Below are 15,877 nucleotides of genomic sequence, written 5' to 3' on the forward strand. Positions count from 1 at the left end.
ATCGGCCCTGCTAACCCACAGCCCCACGGACTGGACCGCTGGAGAAGACTCGAGTGGTACTCCCTACAGCAATCCCTTCAGGATTTGGGCCTAATCCCAAGCACGAGGGCGGGCTAGGGAAGGATTTGGTTTCATTCCTTCAGATGCCCAAGCCTTGGCCTGAGCCCCAGGGCGGAGGAGTGAAGGCGCGTGGCTGCCCAGCCTCTACCAACAAAGCCTTCCTTTATTAAATAGAGATCGTGTTACATTCCATTCAAAGGAGGAAATCGGCCACGGTGAGGGATGTGTCCAGGTTGGACCCCGGTCCTGAGTGGGCTGTGAGGGGCGAGGAGGGGCCTGCGTCCTGCCCACCCTCCCCCGGTCCTGTGTACAGGGCTTGGCAACCTCAGCCCCCACTGTCTGAACGGCCACCCACAGCTGAACACAGACACGGTGTCCTGAGGCCCTGTCTGTATTTTACTTCGGGAGCAAAGTATCCTAATCCTTCCAGTGGTGGGGGCAGGGCCTCCAGGAGCACAAGGCTCAGATGGAGGAGGGGGGGAAGGTCAAGTGCGAGGGTGGGAGGAGGGGCCCTGATCCATCTTAAGAACAGTTTGGGGTGGTTCTCAAGCAGATGGTGTGCAAGTCCTTGACAGCCCCTTGTGGCTGCACTGCCCCCACGGGAATGGGGGAGGGATGGCCACACGGGGGTGCTGGTGGCCCAGGGCTTGGGAACTGAGGTGGGAGATACCCTGGAGGTCAGGCCACCCAGTGTGAGCCCTTTCTGAGGACATCACAGCAACAAGGTGACTGCAAGCAGCAGCTCCCAGGACTGCAAAGGGGGTGCTGAGCCCCTGAGTGTGGGTCCAAGCTCCTTGGTCTTTGGTGCTTTCTTGAAAGTCTCCTGGTGGCTGTAGGGCCACTGGGGAAGGGCGAAGGGTCAGCTCATGAGGTCCTGTCCTTCCCGGGATGAAGATTTGGTACCGGCTCAGCAAGGCCTCCATGGCCTGGCCATCTGTCCATCTGCTCGGCTTCTGGCTCAGGGCTGGCGCCAGGACCCTGTCTTCCTGTCTGTCTGTGCCGGGGCAGGTGTTGGCTGTGGCTCAGAGCCCCCCTCCAGGCTCCGGCCATGCCCTAGGCCTCCTGGGGAAAGAAGCCGAGCTTGGCCAGTGACATCTCCTTCCGCAGCCTCGTGATCTCCCAGAACATCGGCTCCGCTGCAGGCAGAGAGAAGGTGGACGGCTCAGTGACAGGGTCACTTCAGGCAGATGGTCCAGCCCCCGCCTCCTAGCTTTGGGCAGGGCAGCTGACAGGTACCCTAGGGCTCCCCGGTCCCCCAGGACAGATAACCTCAGTAAGTGGCTGGACCTCTTACAAGCACCACGCTGAGGCCTTGCAAACTGTTGAGGGCTGAACCCACTCTGCACCGTACCAGTGGGAGAGGTGACACCACCCCTATGGCCTGACACCCACCCACACAAGCACGCTGCCACACATTTGGTGGTGATTTCCAACCCGTATCCTTGGGGTCTCAGAGACCCCGAGCAGTCAGCAGAGCCATGGATTCAGCCCAAGATCCCCTCCAAGGCCTTGACCCCCAAGCTGGGGAGGAGAGGCTCAGACTCCAAACGGACTGGGCAGCAGGGAACCGAGTTTGGAGGAGGAGCGGGAAGCTAGACCTTGCAGAATAGGGCTGAAGGGGATAACAGGTGGATGCAGGACCAGCCCTGGCAAGGGTGAAGTGGGAGGCAGCGTTCAGTGTCAAACGACCGACGGTGAGGAGGTTACCCCCAGCGGGGAGGAGATTCACAAGGGACACCCCATCGTGCAAGGTTTCTGATGCCAGGCCGGTAACAGGGAGCCCCGGGGCCTGGGAGAGGTTGCTGGGTGGGAGAAGGCAGCCGGACCCGGCAGACCCTGGCAGGGTCCTCCCCTCTGTCAGGGCAAAGCCCAGCCGGTCGACCCCTCAGATGCTGGCCCGCCCTCTCGCCGCCCCCATCCCTCCCAGGCGCCGCCCTCGCCGGCCACCAGGGGGCGCTCACCTTCCTGCCGCACCAGGCCTTGCTGGATGTAGCGGATGTAGGTGAGGAAGTTGCACACTGCGGTGATCTGTGGACACAAGTGAAGAGGCTGTGACCTGCCAGCCCTCACGCTTAGGGTCCCCCCAAGAGCCAGGGCAGGTCGGAGACCCGAGCCACAAATCCCACGTCCCATCAAAGCTAGATAACGAATGCTCCCTGAGTGGCACAGGACCGGGCTCTCAAATTTAATTGCCAACAGTGGTATTAGTCCTGCTCCTGGGAAGAACAATAGCAGCAGCTAACGTTTAACCCGGTACGCGTATCCGAGTGAGGCAGACATGCGTATCATCCCCAGTTGACCCAGGAGGAAAGCAGAGACTCCAAGAATGAAGCCACCGGACAGCAATTATAGAGGTCACGAAACAGTCAGTGGCTGAGCTGGAAGACGAAACCAGGTGGCTCGGCCTAGAAACCACACTCGTCCCCAGGCAGGCCCGCCTGCTCTGGGCGCTGGAGGCCCCGGCCAGCCAGGCCTTGGCCCAGTGCTCCTGGTAATGCCAGGCGGGACAGGGGGATCCAGAGCTGCTCACCGGGACTGCCCTGGATCCCCAGGCCTGAAGCCCCCAGCTTGGCCTGAGGCCTGCCCCATGCCGGGCCCTGTGCTGGGCACCGCGGACCCCAAGTTGGCCCTTCCACGAAGACTCACATACCACAGAGAGGGTGCTGCTGGTACCCTGCCCAGGCCCCTTCCCCAGGCTGGGGCCCCCTCTCCCCACTACTGAGAGGGTCGTCCACTAATGGCGCCTAGGTGCCCCTCCGTCCCCCCGTCCCCTGCATGCCACAGCCAGTGACTGGCCCGCATGCGGTGTATAAAAGGTCAGCCCCCTTGCCTCAGGGTGGAACCCACTCTGGGCTCCAGGGCCCCCACGGATCAGATTGCAGCCAGACTCCAGCTGAGGCCGGACACTCCTCTGCCCACCCTATCCCGCATTCATGCCTCCTAAGAATAGCATAAAATCTTCACCCGGGGCTCAGCTTCTAGGGAACTCAGCCTAAGAAAGGGCAGAGGGTAGCTGGCAGCTGTGCCCACGGAAGCCTGTACTGAATGTCCGGCGCCCGGGGCAGGGACGTCAAGCGTGTGGGAGCCCACAGGGTCCAGAGTTGCAGGGAGGGGACAACACCCCTGGGCCCTCAACCATGTAGGAATCCTGGCCAGCAGGACAAAGCAGGCGCAGGGGGGTCAGGGCAGAAGTCGGTGCAGGAGAAGCTTGTGGGCCAGGCCGTGGTGTTTCCCAGTGGCCAGCGGGCCCCCACAGGAGGCTGGTGAGCAAGGTGTGGCACCGAGCAGTGAGGTTCTCTCCCCAGGGCTCCACTTTGGGGACACAAATCTCTTCTCCCTGTGGATTCCACACTCTTTGGTCTCTTCAGAGTGTGGGGACCACATCCTGAAACTTCACACCCCTCTCGTCTCCCATCCCAGCTCTGCCCAACGCAGAGACATAGGAGGCCTGGAAGAAACAAGGTTCTAGAGGTAGTTTTGCCAGGCACGGAATGTCTGGCGCGGATCCTTCTGGTGAGCCCTGGTGGGGATCAGGAAAATGCCACCGGACAGGGCTCTGGGCACAGATGCGTGGGGCGGAGGCTGCAGCGAAGGGGGACTGGGTTCAGAATGGGGAGCCTCCGGGTCTAGGCTATACCCCCTCCTAAGGCATAGACTCCCCATATGCAAATGGGGGCTCAGCTCACTGCCGTGGGGGTGGCCAAGACAACACATTGGATGCCCTGTGGGAGCTGTCGTAACCGAACAAGCTGCCCAGCAGTGGGGCCATCTGTCCACTCTGATCCCTGTGAGGAGCCTCTAGTAGGTTGAGGGCAGGAGATGGTTCCTAAAGGAGGACCCACCCACCCTGTGTCACCTTTGTACCAAGCTTCAGAACCTTCTCACACATTCTCTTTGGCTCCTTACAGTCCTGTTCACAGTCTGTGAGGGGACAGAGGAACGAGGACCACCCGACCCCTGCCCCCAGCTCAGTGAGGTCCACTGACGCAGCCTGGGCCACTTGGCACATGAGGACAGAAGCTGGGATTCCCGGAGCCCTCGTGGCACCTGCCACGGACAGTCAGGCTCGAGTAACAGACGTGCCTCAGAACGTTCTCAAGAGCCTGGGGCCAGAGCCTGAGCTGGGAGTCAGGAGCCTGGAACTTTAACCTGAACTCTAATGTCACTCCCATGGTTAGGTTTCGGCCAGCACACAGGTCCCTCAGTCCTTCACCCCTAGGAACTGAGTCTTGCCAATGGCCACGGGAGCTCAGAAGAGGACCACTATCCCCAGGAAGGAAGCAGCCAGCCAACCCCTTGACTGGAGCCTCTGACACCCTGAGCAGAAGATCCAGCTAAGCTGGGCTGACTCCTGCCCCAGGGAGACCGTGATGATAAACAGGTGTTGTTTTAAGCCACTAAGTTTATGGTCATTTGTTTTGTGGTAATGACAAACTAATTCACCAGGCTCGGCTGTGTGGCCCCAGTCAGTCTCTGTACCTCTCTGAGCCTGTGCCCTGCTCTGCAGATCAAGGTTGTGCTCCCAGGCCTGGAGCCCGGAGCCCCAGCCCAATGTGCCCCTGAGAAGCAAAGTGACACTCCCACTGGATGACTTACCCTGGCCCGGGAGGACGGTGAGATGTAGTAGTGATTCTCTGAGTCCCCAAGCCGGATTCGGTGGCGACAGGCACGAGCCAGCCCGCTCAGGGCACAGGTACTAGAGGAAAGCAGAGGGGGCCTTGGAGGCTGGCCGAGGCTCGCCCACCACCCAGCTCACGCAGGCAGGACGCAGCAGCCAGAAAGATGCACAGAGGGAGGGAGAGGCAAACAGACACGGGGGGGTGGGACCTGGCAGCCCCTCCCTCGACCCCAGCTTCCCAAGGAGCCCAGGGCCAGGCCAAGGAAGGGGCAGCCCCAGAAGTCCCTGGGATAGATCTCGGAACTAAGCTGGATCCCACCCCTAAAGCCCTCACCTCGCCACTGTTGGGCAGGAGAGTTCAGTCAACCTCATGCCGGGTGTACCAAAGCTCCACTCTCTGCAGTCCCCCTACTTTATCGGGGCCCTCAGACTCAGTGATGCCTTCCCCAACTAAACAAGAGTCCTCTCTCTCCTCCACTCTGTCACCAAGTCCCCAGGCTAGGTCACGCAAGGGGCCTTTTGCCCGGATCCTCTCAGCTCCACGTTACAGCCAGGGGCTCCTCCAAAAGCCCGTATGTAGCCCATCATCTTTCCCCGCTGCTTTGCTACTGCCCAGGAAACCGTTATGGAGAATCCAGAGCAGAGGAAGGTTAAGTAGGCTCCTGGGGTGCGGGACTCATCAGCGCCTTTGCTGCCTCCAGATTCACTGTGACTGATTGGACTTGGCAACCCTCTTTTCAGGGTACATCTATTGAGGAGCTTGTGAAATGCTGGCGTAGTGGGTCAAAGCCCAAACTTCATTCAAGGCCCTTTACACTCTGGCCCTCCTGTGTGGCCTCAGCCCCAACTCCCTACCCACGCCACCGCTCTGCAAACCCAGTGATGCTTCCATTCATACCGTGGCCTCTCACACCTTCACTCATGTGGTCCCCTCTGCCTGCAAGGCACATCCCTACTTGGCAAACTGCCACTCATCCTTCAAAATGGCTCAAATATTCCCATGAGTGACAAGACTCTCCCCAAGGGGCCTCCCTGGCAGGTCAAATCCTGGGCTGCCAAGGGAAAATGCTCCCTGTCTCTGCCCCTTGCTCTACCAAGGCTATTTTGTTCTGCTGCGAGCCCTGCTCGATGCCAGCTGAGTAGCAGGAAAGCCAAGGCATGAGGGCTGTTTGGTTATTTATTAGCAGAAGGGGAGCCAAGAAATGACTTCACTTACATGTCAGTCGGGGCCCAGAGCCCATTGTGGGAGAGAGAGTTGGGGGTGGGAGAGGGATGTCTGCCAGGCTGGGAAGAGGGAGACTCCAGCTCCCAGACCCCCCTGGATGGCCTGGGGGTCCGTGACTAAAGGCAGGAACTTCTGCCAAAGAGTCCTCCCCGCACAGGGCGGTGGGGGGGGCGGGGAGAGGGGGGTGGTGATGGCAGCCACCGTGCTTTTGCACTCTAGCCCACCCCCCGCCCCTGCTCCTCTCGGGTCCCACACCCGGACCCTCCGCAGGCAGGCCTGAGGCTCAATCCCTGGCCACCCCCTCGGCAGAGCTCAAGGCTAGGTGTGGCTCTCTCAAGTGCGCAAGGAAGGGTGAAGGGCGCTGAACGTACTTGGTGCTGCCACACTCCACCGCGGCCACCTTCGCGGTGGGCGGCGTCTGCGAAGCCACGGGCTCGATGGTGAGCGTGTTGTCCTCCACGGCGGCCCGTACCAGCGCCGAGAGCTGCAACAAAGCGGGGCAGCAGGTGGAGCGGTGAGGGGCTGACCTCTGGCTGAGGCGCTGGGCCCCGGGCCGGCCGCCCTCTGCCCTGCCTCACCTCCTGCATGGTGAAGTCCAGGCAGGGGCCCACGTCCTCCCGGTACACCCTTTCAAGGAAGGGGCAGGTCTTGTCCAGGGTGGGGGATTCCCTCCAGGCCTGGAACTCTGCGAACAGGGTCGTGTCCACCTGTGGGGGAGGGTGAGCGGGGCGCAGCGGTCAAGGCGCTGGGGGGGGGAGGGGCAGCATGGCCAGGAAGGGCAGAGCCCACAGCGGTGGGGAGGCGGGGAGGTTGCGGGACGGGCCCCAGCCTGCCGGCGAGTCTGTCCCCAGCGGCCAGGCGGGGAAGCCGAGTCCCGAGGAAGGATGGCCTCCTTCCTTTCGCCCCAAAGACCTCAGAACTCAAGCTTGCACATCCAGGTGTGCTTTTAGCTTCCTGCCTCTACTTGGGTCCAGGGCCCCTTCCTGAAGACCCTCACTGCCTCGTGGAGGGGGAGAAGTTGAAAAGTGGCCCCGCGGGACCCCCGCCCCCCTCCCCGTACACACAGGTACCACGGCACACACAGACACAGGCACACAGAGGGAACACACGCGGGCCACCTGCTCTGGAGAGGCCACCCGCTGGCCGCCCTGGGGCATGTGCAGTGTGAGTGAGGCTGGGGGTGGGGGACGGAGGGGCGGCCCCTCTCTGCGGCCATTACCTGTCGGGAAAAGGAGAGAGAGGTAGCGGAGGTGGAGGTGGGGGCCGTGGGCGGCTCCCCAGGTAGGAGCTGCCAAGCCGGCTCGTAGGTGAGGTGAACAGCCTTGCTGGGGACCACGCAGAGGAGCAGGGAGAGGAGGGGGGCCAGCCCGGGCTGGGTGGGCAGGGCAGACGGACGGACAGACAGACAGGTGCACAGAGACAGACGGGAGGAAGGAGATGTTAGTGTTCAGTCGGAAGCTGAGAGCTCAGAAGTGGGGGGAGGGGGAGAGGCCTGGCCCGCACCTCCTCCCTGGGGGCTCCAGAGACATAGGGCAGGAGCGGGCTGGGGGCTGCCTTGGTGTCAAAGACCACAGGAAACAGAATCCCACGACAGCCCTTGTAGGGCTCGCCCCGTGCAGCCCTGAGCCGAGCTCCTGACATCCAGGTCTCGTCAGCGCCCCATAGCCCCAGGAGGCCCTACTTTCGTGAGGAAACTGAGGCTCTGACAGGTGACCTCACTCGCCGAAGGACCTGTGGCCGAGGACCTGTGGCCGCTGCCCAGCCTGGACCAAGCAGCCCGTGCACCCGGCCGGGCGGGGAGGGAGACAGCTCCCAAATGCTATGCTTGTCTAGGCACCGGAGCCAGAAGGTGTCGAAGACCCTCGAGTCCAGGGATGTCCCAAGACGGTCTTGGGCGTCAGGGCTGTGAGCGCCCAGGGTCCAAGCAGCCTGTCCCCAGAGGCCCAGCAGTGGCCTCCTTAGGCCGAGGCCTCCTTGTGTCTCCAAGCAGAACTCCCCCATCCCCCCACCCGAGGCAGGCCCTCAGGCCAAGGCCAGCCTCAGGCGCACAGAACATCACCTACTGCTTAGAGGGGCTTGGAGGGCCTATCAGGGCCCCCACGTGGTACACCCAGAGGCCGAGGCCCAAACCTCCTATCACAGAAACGTGCCCAACTCTCCCAGAGGACACAGAGGCCCAGAGAGGCCAGGCCAGGTTCCAGGTCACACTGCGAGGGGTCGGGCCTCTCCACTGGGCCCCACTGCCTGGCGGACTTTGGGCACTGTCTCCCTGTCCCGCGTCCACCACCGCCCGCCCGCCCGCCGCCCCTCACCTCTTTGCCCTCCTTGTCCGGGGTGAGGGTATGTCCGGCAGCGGGGCACACGGCGGGGCAGAGGGTGCTGCTGGTGCTCTTATGGCGCAAATGGCCCTTGCGGGGCCCGGCCTTGGCGGGGCTCAGCAGCTGCGGGTGGAGCTCGCGGTTGGGAGAGGCCGGTGTGGACGTGAGGACCAGTGTCTTCAAGGCTGTCACCTCCGCCTGCAGCATGTCGATCTGGCCGGGGTGAGGTGGACGTCGACCTCAGTCCAGGGCTAACGCTGCCCAGGCTGCCCCTGCCTGCCGCCCCGGCTCGGGACAGCCTGTCCCGGCAGTGACTAGTACCCGACCCCTGCTGTTACCCTTGGAATGGCCTTTGAAGGGGGGCTGACACACCCATTTCACAGCTAAGGGAACCGAGGCTCAGACAGGAAACGCGGCCTGCCTGAGGTCACACCGTACGCCAGGGCTCTGTGACGCGCACCCGTCTGGGGGCTGGCCGGGCCTCCCACTGAGGGGCCCTCAGGAGCCAGGAACCACACAGCCCTCGCATTTTACAGATGTGCAAATAGACTCCAAGAGAGGAAGCTACGTGCCCAGGCTCCCGTAGCCAGACTGGGGTTTCTGCTTTGTAAAGGGCGTATGGAAGGAGGCAGGAGAAATGGCACTGCCCACGGGATCCTCCCTGCCCTGGTGAGGCCCCGCAAAGGTCTCTGGTGCGGTGCGAACGCTGCTCGAGTCCCCGGGGAGCTGTGTCGTCTCAGACACCTCTGCCTCGACGTCCTGGGCCGTGGTCTAACCATCCCCGCCACCCACGAGAACACGCCGGGGTCCCACCGGGTGGCGAAAGCCCAGCGCTCTCGGGGGCTGGCGGGGCGGGCGGGGCGGGAGCTCTGGGTGTGGCTCGAAGCCCGCGGGGGCCCTCACCTTGCCCCGCGCCTCCTTCAGCTGCTTTTCCGACGCTGCCTGCTTCATGTTGGCTGCTCGCACCATCTTGTGGGCTTCCTGGGAAGAAGGCAGGCTCCGCGTGAGTGCAGAGGGGCCTGCGGACACCCGGCAGCCGCCTTCCCCAACCTGCAACCACCCCCCGCCCCCGCCAAGCCGGCCACCACACCTCGAACAGGCTGGCTGTCAGCTCTTCCAGCTCCCGTTCCAGCTGCTCCCGCACCCTGGACAGCCGCTCACACTCCTCGTCCTTCAGCTTCAGCTCCTGGGGAGGGGGAGGGGTTCCAGGTGGGTGGCCGTGAGCCCCATAGGGGCCCCGGGCCTGGCATGGATGGGACCGGGCACCCCGCTTCCCCCCACCCGCCCCGATCAGGCTCCATTGCCAGGGTCATCTTACGTGGGCCTCTGGGCCCCGACCGCCCTTCCTCTGTTGTCCTACAGTTTATGATGCATTTTCCATTTAGCTTGTGGCATGTTGAAGCCCCACCCGCCGGTCTATTAGAGCTTAGGACAGGCTTTCAGAGAAGTCAAGACTTCTAGAAGTCCTTCAAAAGTCACAAGCAGAACTCTCTTCTGTGCTTCCCTCACGCCCAGCACAGGCCTCCGTGCAGCCGGCCCTGGCAGGTGCACGATCTCTCTGGGTGCCCAGGGAGAGCCCACAGCTCCTCCAGACGGGCCCCTCGTCCCCGCAGCCCCTCCCGCTGCCCTCTGAGCCCCCACCTTCTGGGCTTTGTGAAGCTCCTCCTTCAGGAACTCTGAACCCTTCTCGCGGATCTCCATGGAAGAGCTTCGCAGGCGGAGCACGTCCAGCGGGGCGGCCGCAGGGCCCTCCTCACCTTGGGCCTCCTCCCCTCCCGGGGTCTCCGCCAGGCCTCTTGGGGACTCCGTCCTGTGGCTTTTGCAGGGGCCCACGTTCTTCCAGGGGACGGGGACAGCCTCAAGGGGCGGCGGGTGGCCCTCGTCTGGGTGGGGCTGGCTGCGAGGCAAACAGCAAATACAGGGTGGGGTCCTGAGACCCAGAGCTGAGCCCAGGCACCAACCCTGGACAGCGCACCTGCCACTCGCGGCCTACTCTGTAAAATAGGGACTCTACCCATGAGGCTGTCAAGGGCAGAAGGACCAAACATGAGGTCACCTGGGGGCAAAGCCACGACTCACTCACCTTTGTCAACCACCCTCTCCAGCTCAGGGCCTAGGGCTGAGCTTGGCACACAGTAGGTGCTCAGTTTATCTGTCCAGCAGAAGACTGGAAATGCATCAGTGCTGAGAATCTGAGTTTCCACTTCTACAAAGTGGGGATGATCCCAATGGCCCTACCTCCAGGGTCACTGGATGGATGTGACCTGCATAAAACCTTGGCACCCAGGAGGCACTTAAATGGGAACCGCCTTCTTGGCTATCGGTAATGCAAATTTTATGCAAATTATACCCCATTTAGGGTGGCGGGGAGAGGAAGGACCCAGCCAGGGCAGGCATTGCTGAGGTAGGAAAGTTCTGCCAAATAGCCCAGGCCGGGCGGACTGTCTTCCTGCTCCCTGTGGGGAGCAGTCTGGGCTCTCTCCGCTGGTCTGCCTTGTGAGCTCAGGCAAACACCCTTCTCTGGGCCTCAGGATCCTTCTCTCCCTGAAGTTGAAGACCCTAGAGGTAGTGAGGGGGCCATCAGCCTCTGTCCCCCACCCCCCACTGTCCATCCACACCCCTCACTTTGCAACAGACCCTGGGGAGGGAGGGAGGCAGGAAGGGAGAGGGCCCGGCCGGCACTGGTTTGTGCCAAGACAGCACCTCTGGACTCGCTCAGTCAGCAAAAGCTGGCAGCTCCTGAGCCAGCAGCTTCTGAGCCTCGGTGGCTGGGCTGAGGGTGAGTGGCTGGGCCAGGCCACTGATAACAGTGGGGAAGTGGAGGGAAGGGGGCTCGGCGGGGCCCACACAGGAGGGAGGAAAGACGAGGCCAAGGGGTCGTGAGACTCAGGATTGCTGAGGGGAAAGTGTGAAAGGCAAGACTGGGGATCAGCTGCTCCTCCCTGTCATGTGGACCCCAGCACGGTCACCAAGCAGCCCCTGAACGTCGGTGACCCTCCCAGGTAACACAAAGGGGCTGGGGACCCAGGGACCCCCGCAATGAGCCCATTCCCAGCCCTTCACGTGGCCCTATCCAGGCACCTAGTTTGGCCTGCCCTAGGCTTTGGAACTGGCCCAGAGTGTGGCCTCATGGTTCCTTGGCTGAGTCCTGCCTGGCAGGGACCAGGGACTGATAGATGAAGTGGGAAAACACATCTGTCACTCCATCAACAGCGTTTATGCCAATGATCTTTCTTAATACCCTTGGGGGTGGGGGAGAGTCTCGTTGGCAAGGGGTCCCTGAGGCTCGAGGAAGGGCTATGGCAGCACTATGGCGGCCCTGGACTGGGGTCCGCACCCAGGGGACTCCCACCATGCCAGATGCTGGGATACTCTGCCCATGCCCTCTCATTTAGGGCTCTCAGTAGCATTTGTGGGACTGTCCCCATCCCACAGATGAGGGACAGAGTCTACAGAAGTGTAGAACTTGCCCGGGCTCACACAGCTGGTGGGTGGCTGTGCAGGATGGGCAGCCAGGTCTTTGGCCTGAAGCCCCCACCGGGTGGGTGTGGGGGGGGGGGGGAGTATGAAATCACTGCATCAGCCTCAGGGTCAAGGTCTACAAGGCCCCAGGTGGACTCAGGAGACGACTCCCTGCCGCAGCAGGGAAATGTGACCCAATTCTGGCCCGACCAACTTCTCAGCCTCTGCTCGGGCCCAGACACTGCCTCCCAGGAGGGCAAAGCCAGGGTCCATGCCAGGCTCTGAGCTGCGGTATGCGCCAGCCCCTGCGAATGTCACCAGAGTTCTCTGAAGCTGCTTCCCACCTGTGGGACGGGGGTAACGACCTACAGTCACTGGAGAAGCACCATGTAAAGACCGTGCCGTCTGTGGCCACATTTGGCAGATACCCCTACTGTGCCTGCCCGGGCTCTGGGTCCCGCGGCTGAAACCGCAGGCCTCAGGGAGGTCCTTCCCGCTGAGAGTCTGGAGGCCCCGGGCCCAGTGCCCATTTCTTCAGGTGAGAGACGATGGCCACAGTCACTCAGGCTTGGGGGTGGGGGGGGCGGGTGGCAGACCCCAACTCGAGGACTGCACATTTCAACAGGATGGGCGAGAACTGTGGGCCAAGGGTGGGGGTGACCCAGGCAGGATTCCAGGTTTCAGACACCCAGCCCCAGTGCCTTTCCCTCTGCAAGGACCACCCCACACATCAGCCATGTCCCCGCCGAGGAGAAAAAGACCTCCAGCCCCTCCCACGAGGGCCACCAGTGTGGTCTGGGCCCCGGGCCCGAGTGAAAGACACTAACTCTCCTGCTGGCCCCAAGGGCATGGGCTGGGGTTATGGCTGGACTGCCCCCCATTAGTTTCCCAACAGGCTCTCACTTCAGCCCCCTGCCGGGAAGGATGGGGGCCCTCTTTTGCAGCCAGAGGCAACAGTGGCCTCCCCGCTACCCATCTCCCATCCTCCCTGCCCCCGGCTTCCCCAGTGAAAAAGCCCAACTCAAAAAATCCTAATGGCTGAAAGCATATGAAGAACACATCCACCCCGTAGTCAGGAACCACCCAATGCCGGGGCCAGGGGTTCAGGAAAGACACCCCCCCCACCTCGGTACTGGAAGGGACGCTTGAATCTGTAGGCCCTCCCCTCACACTTCTAGGCTGTGAGGCGACTCAGAAATTTCAGGAGGGGCCCTAGACCCCACAGGTCCAGCCCCAGCTTCACACACTTCAGCATCCCAAACCAAAGGCTGGCAAACCTCAACGGGACCACCTGCACTCCTTGGGCAGGCACGGGCTACCACACCGCACCCCCTCCCCGCCCCTCAGCCCTGGTCCACGGCCCTCTGTTGGAACCTTTTCAGTCCCCACTCCCGGCAGAAACAGAGTCCAGCATCCACAATACGCTGCAGGGGCCCCTGGGAAGGGGTTAGAGGCAGGAGATAGTAAGAGTCAAGGTCAGAGGAAAGTGGGAGCATCCAACACCCTCCATCCTGAACCGGCTCCACTGCCCGGAGCCCACGACAGTTTATACAGGAAAGGCCCCACTGGGTCACTTCCCCAGGAAACACACAAGGGGGTGGGGGTGCAGTAATGCAATCCTCACCCCCGCCAATCCTGCCCTAGGCCAGCCAGCATGGCTTCGTCTCCATCCACAAAACATGGCAAAATGAGAATCAGGTCCCCTGGATCCTATGGTCTTCAGTCACCCGGAAACCCCCACTGGACCAGGAGGGCCTGTGCAGAGGTCACTCCCAGGGGCCAGGAGGGCCCAGCGAGGATCCTGCGTACCTCTTCCCATCTCCAGCCCAACCGGCCTGCCATGAGGTCTTTCTGCCCCGCGGTCTCTCCCTGTCCACTGACCAGGGCCCAGGTCATCTCTTTGAATTAAAGATCCCTGTGCTGATGGGCATGACAGGTTCATTAAAGAAGCTGGAAGGAGCTGGTTAGGGAGGCTCTGGAATTGGAGGGAGCAGAGCTGGGACCACCGGGACACAATGGGACCGCTAGCCTCTGCCCCGGGGCCAACAGGGCGGCTTCGGCTGATCCGGTCTACAGGGTGGTGCCACGGCACAGGGGCCCCGTTCAGACTCGTGCTCATGCACCCACAGGTGTTCCCATAAGCCCTGAGAGCACCGAGGCTGACAGCCAGGTGACTCCGGTCTGGGGGCCGCGGGGGGTCCCAGGAAAGGCTTCCTGCAGAGGCTCCCCGACTGGCCAGCAAGCCCGGCCAGGCTGAGCTGACAGAGAGGGGCTAAGCCCACAGCTCCAAACCGTCAAGCCGTGTTCGAGTCCCAACCTCATGATGCCGCGGCAGGGAGATGCTCTCCCTAGCCCGCTTTGGACGATGAGGCACGTGATGTTCAGAGAGGGGTGGCGACCTGACCGGAACAGACAGCCAGAAAGTGACAGGGTGGGAACTGAACCCAGAGTCCCAGCTCTATCGCATCATGTGACGCGTCAGCCGGAAAAATCCAGACGGGAGGAAAGATGAATGGTGGTTTTGGAGAAGTGGGGCGGGATGCAGATGGGGTTTGAGGAAGTCTGTGGGCCGGGAGGGGGCTGTGCACAGGCCACACAGACACAAAAGACTCAGGGCTGGGGGGACTGTGGCACGACCTGGGGCTGGAGAGAGGGACAGGGAAAAAAACAAAACAAAACAAAACTGCAGTGCCTAGGGCCAGAGAGCCAGCCTGGAGGTCTGAGGAGCAGCCACTGCCAGGGTTGAGAAGGGATGGTTCCAGAAGAATAGGACAACGGTGTCATATATTTCATACATAGGAACAGGAGGCCAGGCCTGCAAACAGAGTGGGACCCCAGCGTGGGGTGGGGGGCGGGGAGAGAAGGTGCAAGGGGGAAACAGAGCGGGAGGGCGGAGGTCAGCAACAGCCTCGGGATGGAAAGCAGGGAGGTTGGACGCCTGAACCCGGTGGACCAGACCAAGCAAACCGTTCCCCGCCACAGCCCCAGGGCTGCCAACCCGGTCCCAGCCCAGACAGGAAATCCAGCCCCGTGTCTCCACTGGGAGCCAACACAAGGCCTGGGAGGGTGGGCGCCGAGCAAGGGGGCACACAGCACATGCCTCACATCCTCCTGCTTAGTCCTAGAAGAATCTGACGCCCTATGACCTTGAAAGTCCAATACATATATAGTGAGCGCCCATCGTGTGCTGGGCACCCCACCGGCCCCGATCCACCCAATCTGCATGACTGCACACGGAGCCCCCTTCGCACCACATTCTAACTCATTTTGCTCCCCCTCCTCCACCACCCTATTGGGCACAAATCCTGGGCAGACCTGGGGAGAGTCTAGGACAAGCAGGATTCTCATGAGGGTCTGAGCTCCACACAAGTGCAGGAAATATAGCTCCACCGGTTGAGGGGGCAGGGGCTGGTGGGGGGGCCGGGGTTAGTTAGATCCAGGAGAGCTTCCCCGGAAGGAGCAGCTGGGAAAGGTGAATGACTGCTTCCCAGGGAGGAGGCCCACCCTCCTGCTCCTGAAGCCCCCAGGCCATACTTCGGAGGAAGTCTGAGCCTGTAGACCCCTGTGACCTCCGCCCAACCAGCAGGGGCTCACGGATCCAAGCCCCATAGGGTAATCAACACCCAGAGCAGTTAAGTGACCTGCTCAAGGCCACACAGCCTATGTGCAGCCCTGGAGCGCCTCCCCCCCGCCCAGGGTCCTGCCTGCTAGGACACAGTCCTCCATCCCTGGGAGGTTGGGGGGGCTTGTTTCATTCCTGAGGGGTCAGTCAGAGACTGGCCCTCCCTAAAGAGAAGTATGATTGGCCCCATCTGTCAGATAGGGAAACTGAGACCAGGGGGCTAGACCAATGGCATGTGGCCGCTTAGCGGCAGAAAACTAGCCCAGAACTCAATTTCTGGTCTTTGCTGACCGAGCCCCAAGTGCCCAGCACCATGTCAGCCGCAGATATACCCAAGATGCTGTCCTCACCGCCTCAGAGCAGGCTTGGCCACCAAGACTGGGGACGTGGGAAACTGTGGGAAAGGGGGAGGGGAGTATCCCAATTATGGGGGAGCTGCCTCTGGGTTCAGAGTTCAGGGCTCCTGCTCACGGAGTCCCCAGGAAGAGGGCCTGCCTGAGCTCCTGCAGAGTCCTGCCCCTGTCACCCACCCTAGGAGAGCAGCCCTGGGTCTGGGGCCAAGGGGGCGAACT

The 15,877-nt window shown here is 62.1% G+C and overlaps 1 protein-coding gene across 5 annotated transcripts in view; it reads right to left on the reverse strand.

Annotated features, from left to right (window-relative positions):
- Positions 1–205: 205 nt before the first annotated feature.
- Positions 206–15,877, reverse strand: part of RAB3IL1 (RAB3A interacting protein like 1) — a 42,323-nt gene continuing 26,651 nt past the window's right edge. For 3 of the 5 annotated variants that reach the window (XM_042904834.1, XM_042904833.1, XM_042904835.1), the window contains exons 2-11: positions 9,863–10,118; positions 9,312–9,407; positions 9,125–9,202; positions 8,216–8,434; positions 7,123–7,275; positions 6,482–6,610; positions 6,275–6,387; positions 4,657–4,756; positions 2,022–2,088; positions 206–1,196 (exon numbers count right to left, since the gene is read on the reverse strand). In XM_042904834.1, the coding sequence (XP_042760768.1) occupies positions 1,114–1,196; positions 2,022–2,088; positions 4,657–4,756; positions 6,275–6,387; positions 6,482–6,610; positions 7,123–7,275; positions 8,216–8,434; positions 9,125–9,202; positions 9,312–9,407; positions 9,863–10,118 (1,294 nt within the window). In that variant the 3' untranslated portion in view covers positions 206–1,113. The remainder of the gene's footprint in view (positions 1,197–2,021; positions 2,089–4,656; positions 4,757–6,274; positions 6,388–6,481; positions 6,611–7,122; positions 7,276–8,215; positions 8,435–9,124; positions 9,203–9,311; positions 9,408–9,862; positions 10,119–15,877) is intronic. The other 2 variants (XM_042904836.1, XM_042904837.1) reach the window with 1 other exon arrangement.

Source organism: Panthera leo, chromosome D1, assembly GCF_018350215.1.
Source record: "Panthera leo isolate Ple1 chromosome D1, P.leo_Ple1_pat1.1, whole genome shotgun sequence".
Lineage (NCBI taxonomy): Eukaryota > Metazoa > Chordata > Mammalia > Carnivora > Felidae > Panthera > Panthera leo.